Below are 5,696 nucleotides of genomic sequence, written 5' to 3'. Positions count from 1 at the left end.
TTGGAAGTTAATATTATTATTTTTCTTTATTTTTCTTTCATCACATCTCCCTTTTTGAGATTTTCCTCCTAGGGAAGTTTAATATTTCTTCCGTTTAGGCACTACTTCCAACCGTTCTGTTTGTTTTCTCTTTCTTGTGTTGCTATGCCTAAGTTTGATTTTTTTGTGGCTTTGGAACATCAAAGGTGTCATAGAACACTTCTGCAGGTATCTCTTTTCTTTTTCCGTATATCTATTTTTTAGCTGGTTTAAATGTCTTTTGTGTTCACATTTGTTACCTCTTATCATTTATGTCATTTTGCCTACTCTTTTTGTTACTACTCCATCTTCCAAACCTTGTCTTCCATTTTATATATATTTTGAAAAACACCTTGTCACTGATATTAAAATGGTTTGTCATATTTTTAGTGTTTTCCTTATTTGTTTTTCTTACTGGTAGCAGCTTGTTAAAAATTGACTTTATTTCTCGAGCAAACATTAGTTCTGCTGGTGACTTGCCTGAAAAAGTGCTTGGGTTTGGTGTTATCCTATAAACCCTCAAGAACTGTGCTGATGCTGTGTCATTGACTAGCTTGTTTCTTAATTTCTTTAATGCTCTTTTAAATGTAGCCATGAAGCTTTCCACTCGCCTGTTTGATCTTGGGTGATGTGTTCAACTGAGTACATCTTTCAAAAATTCTTAAATTTGTTCACCGTGAATTGTGTACCATTATCAGAGACTATGGTATCCAGAACACCATACCTAGCAAAAAGTTCTTGTAGAAATTCCACTGTCACCGTGGGTGTCAGTTTTCTACATTTACACATTTCTGGCCATTTTGAAAATCTATCTTCCGCTATTAGATAATATGGTCGGTTTAATGGTCCTGTGAAGTTTATTTGTAGTCTGAACCATGGAATATCAGTCTTGAGCCAAGACTGAAATTTTATAAGTGGTGATTTCGCTGCCAGAGCACAACCTCTGCAGGATTTTACCAACTTCTCAATATCAAGATCCATTTTTAGGCAGTAAACATAACTCCTCAAAAGCAACTTCATCCTAGAAATTCCTGGATGTCCAGTGTGGAATTCCTTTAACATTCGACCTTGTAGTGAGGTAGACATTATGACTCTCTGTGCATACATAAGCACATTATCACATATCAAATACAAGTTTGAAATTGTGTTACATCCAGTCATGCATATACTTTTATTTGTTTCTTCTGATCTCACTATTTTTTCCACTTTTATGGTAAACTCATCCGTCTCTGCCTTAATTTTTATTTCCTCCAATGTCACAGGTCCAATGTCATGCACAACATTGCACAATATATTTTTTATTTCATTTTCGGCTTTTAACACACTATCACTATCTTCTAGTGGTTCAATGAATTTTGGTATTAACCTTGACAAACCATCTGCATGTCCCAATTTTTTTATGGCAAATACTCCATTTTGAAGTAATTCAGTAGGATCATTCCCCAGTGCAGCAAACTGTTGGCTGTATGTGTGGGGATACCCTTTTTTGATCCAGAGATCAACAATAATGGGCAGTGGTCTCTCTGCAGACGGAACCTTCTTCCATGTATAAATTTATGAAATTTTTTACTGTAAATATGATGGCTAATGCTTCTTTTTGACTGTAACTTTTCTCAGCCAGCAATAATGAATGCAAAGCATGAGCTACTAAATCACAGCTCTGATACCACTTTCACTTGCATCTGCTGCCACTACTATTTCTAAATTTGAGTCAAAATGTGATAACAATTCTGACATTAAGACATTTTCAATTTCTTCAAAAGCTTTTTGGCATTTTTCTGACCTGTTCCACTTAACATCTTTTTTAACAAGTTATTCAGGAGTGCTCTTAAATCATACATATTTGGTATGTATATCTGGTAGTAATTTGCGAGCCTCAAAAATGCTTGTAACTTTGTAATGTTTGTCGGAAGAGGCATATTTTTTATTGCACTCGCCCTATACAGGTCTGGTCTGCGTCCATTTTCATCAATAATCTGCCCTAGATATTTTATTCATGGCATAAAAAATTCACACTTTTCCTCGTTGAGCTTAAACCCATAATCTTTTATTCTTTCAAAGACCTTTTTAACATGCTCAGCATGCTGGCCCCAAGATTCACTTTTTATGAGTGTGTTGTAAGCTGTAGCGAAATCTGAACCTGCAAGCATAATGTCTATAACTTGTTAGAAAATGCCAGGTGCTACCTTTATACCAAAGGGGTGTCAATTAAATTTTTGCAACCTTTTATGAGCATTTATTGTCAATAATTTTGAACATTCCTCACTAACTTTTACCTGCAAATATGTTTCAGATAGGTCCAACTTTGAAAAAAATTTTCCTCCATTCAACTTTGCGAAAATTTCCTCAGGGTTTGGTAGTGGGTAATTATATGGTATCAAACATTCATTTAATCTCGTTGAAAAATCAGCGCATACTCGGATTTTATCATTTTTTTCTTGACATAAACAGTTGGGGACACCCATTTTGTGTAACCAATTTTTTCAATAAAGCCAAGCTTTCCAAGTCTATCCAATTCTTTGTTGACTTGTTTCAATGCTGCGAAAGGTACCATTCGTTTTGGTTTAAATACTAGTATAGTGTTTTCTTTCATTTGAAACTTTGCCTCTGTTTTGGTGCAAAGACCCAATTCCTCAGAAAAAACTTTGGGTAAAATTTTTTTTAATTCTTTTTTTAGATCCTCTGATGCCTTATTTGTACTGGCGGAAGAGCCATTCACATTTTGACAAAAAAAATTTATGGGGAGGTCCCATAAGTTAAATATTTCCGTCCAGTCTGTTCCAAATAAATTTGTCGTATTTTTCAACATAAAAAATTTGGCTCTCAAAATTTATCCACGAAATGAAATATCACTTATCGTTTCGCCCATAAAATGCAATTTTTTTCCTGACTCATCTCATGCAATTTTCGAAGTTTCCTTTAATCTAGGTTTCCCTATTTTTCTCCATGTGTCTATATTAGTTTTTGTGATATCACTGCCCATATCTAATTGTAACTTGATATTCACATTATCTATTTTTATGGACACAAATTTTCTTTTCTGAGCCTCACTTAGAATTTTTTTAACAATACATTATTTCTAAATTTTTTTCTTTTTTTGCTTGACCCATTTTTGTGTTTAACTATACAGTGTGAGCTTTTATGTCTGATTTTTCCACACTCAAAACATTTATGAATTTTGAAAGGACAACTACTTCTAAAATGTAAGCCTCCACACCCATAGCATGGATTTGGTCTTGACATTTGTTTTTCCTTTTCTAATCGGCTTCAGGTCGAAATGCATGTATCTGAGAGCAATCTTTTTCTTCAATTTTATCCGCGTCATGTCTCAAATTTATAACCCTCTGGCATTCTTCAGTCACTGCCTGTAGAGTTAATTTTTGGTCCTGTTCTAATTTTGTTAATATACGGGAAAATATATCAGCATCTTTTCCTGCAGTTAACCCTTGAACAAAAATTAAACATTTGAACAAATCTGGGGTTAATTCATTTAATTTGAATTTTTTACACTCTCTGTTAATGTAGCACCAGCATGAGTGTTTTCTATGTGGCTTCCTATGTGAAGTTTATATGGCACTGGAATGAGTGTTTTATATGGGGAACCAGCTTGAGTGCTTTTTACATTATACCAGCATGGGCTGTAAAGGACTTTCCTGCATGCATGGATGACCATAGCTTTCCTTAGCTTAACATGTCTTCTCAAGCCATAAATCTCAGTCTCTTGTCATCTACTCAGCGAAGGCCAATATTTGGCAATCCTCTCTCACCACCTTGTCTCATGTCTTCCTGGAACCACTTTTCCACAGGTTCCTTCCCCAATTAGAGATAGGCACTTCTTTATGCAGCTGTCCTCATCCATATGCATCACATGACCATACCAGTGCAGTCTTCTCTCTTGCATCCAATATCATATAATTTCATCTAAAATAAACTTTTTCAAAAATCTTTAATTCTCCTATTAAAGGACAAAATGGAACAATTCTTTATCTGATTTCACTCACTGGATTGTGACCATGTGACCTTCAAGGGTTTTAGTTAATCATACCACCCCATTACTTATTTCAATCTAACACTTATTTATCAAGTGGCTAAGTTACTACATTTTTGACACAACAACATTTTTTACACCAATCAATTGTAAAATAGACACAGACAAACATAAGCATACATGACAGGCTTCAACACAGATATCATCAACCAAATTCCACTTATAAAATATTTATCAAGCCAAAGGTAATTATAAGACACTCACCTAAGGTGCTACGCAGTGGGATCAAACCTGGAATGATGAGTAAACTTCCTAATCCCACAGCTATCCTTGCACCTATAATGATCAAGTTTCTTTACTAGTTGTTCTATGATGCAAGTTCAAATTACTAATATCATTAACTTATTTAAGGCAGTGAGCTGGCAGAATCATTAACACACCCTTAGTGGCATTTTGTCTGTCTCTATGTTCTGAGTTCAAATTCTGCAGAGATCAACTCTGCATTTCATCCTTGTGGGATTGATAATGTGGTATGATGTCAGCAACTGGGGAGCTGACCGCTGACCGGAACGGCGAGCTGACTGGAAGAGGAAGAAGGGCTGAGGGAGCCTCGATTAGGATTTCCTGCCTTTTTCGAATGGGGTTGTTGTGAGGAGAGGACATGCCAAGCGATCGTCTGGGTGTTGGGAGAAGCAGCTGCTATTTCTAGTGTTCTTCGGGTCGGGCCAGCTGCGAAGATCGGATACCGCAGGACAGACTCGTGCAAAGGATGGAAACCGAGGTAAGCTGATTACTTCTACTCGCACGCATACACCACCAGCTATTTCGGCACCACATGTAAAGCTTCGCCGTGATGGCAGCTAAGATCAGAATCACCAGCGACGTGATCAGGCCTTTTAATGGTGAGGGAGATGTAATGGCCTGGATGCGAAAGATCAGGCTTGTGGCGAGACTGCAAGGGATAAGCGATGTGGCGAGTCTTATGGCGCTATACTTGGAAGGAAGCACCCTGACCCTGTATTTAGAGATGGACGAGGAAGAGAGGATAAGTGCAGATAAGATCGAGCAGAGATTGAGAGAGGCAGATACGGAGAGCGAGTACGCCGCTTTTGTTAAACTGGAGACTGTTAGATGGGGGGGGGGGAGAACAGGTGGACGAATACACAGCGGAAGTGCGTAGGCTGGCCATACTGGCTGGGTTTACAGGAGAAGGCCTGGACAGAGCGGCACGGCTGGCGTTTGTGAGTGGGTTCCCTGACGACGTAGGGATTCGATTGCAGCAGTTGCCTGGTGGGAGAAAGATGGCGCTCAGCGAGCTAGTAGCACAAGCTTGTGTGTTGATGCAACACATCGATGCAGGAAATCCTAGAGAAGACGAGAGCGGAAGACCCAGTTAGGGGAAACTGGTATGTACCCAAGACGGAATGCGGGACGGTTTGGTGTGATGCTAGCAGTATAGCGATAGGGGTTGTGTTGGAGATTGAAGGTGCTGAGGTGGAGGATGTGGCCTGGCTACGGAAAGCGGATGACTTCAACCACATCAATGTCGCCGAACTAGATGCGGTGTAGAAAGGGGTGAACTTGGCCCTGAGATGGGGACTGCGCTCGATCAAGATCCAGATGGATTCGGCCACCGTGGTCGGCTGGGTAGGAACAGTGATCACCAGCGAGAAGAGAGTCCAGACGAAAG

At 38.6% G+C, this 5,696-nt stretch overlaps 1 protein-coding gene across 1 annotated transcript; it reads right to left on the bottom strand.

Moving 5' to 3' along the window:
- Positions 1-669: 669 nt before the first annotated feature.
- Positions 670-1,104, bottom strand: LOC106880827 (uncharacterized protein K02A2.6-like). The gene has a single exon (XM_014930955.1). It carries the CDS (start codon positions 1,102-1,104, stop codon positions 670-672), a length of 435 nt encoding a protein of 144 aa, XP_014786441.1.
- Positions 1,105-5,696: the final 4,592 nt, after the last annotated feature.

The sequence above is a fragment of the Octopus bimaculoides genome, chromosome 20, assembly GCF_001194135.2.
Source record: "Octopus bimaculoides isolate UCB-OBI-ISO-001 chromosome 20, ASM119413v2, whole genome shotgun sequence".
In the NCBI taxonomy this organism is placed as follows: domain Eukaryota; kingdom Metazoa; phylum Mollusca; class Cephalopoda; order Octopoda; family Octopodidae; genus Octopus; species Octopus bimaculoides.
Note: the sequence above shows the minus strand (reverse complement) of the source record. Positions and strands in the feature narration are given on the sequence as shown.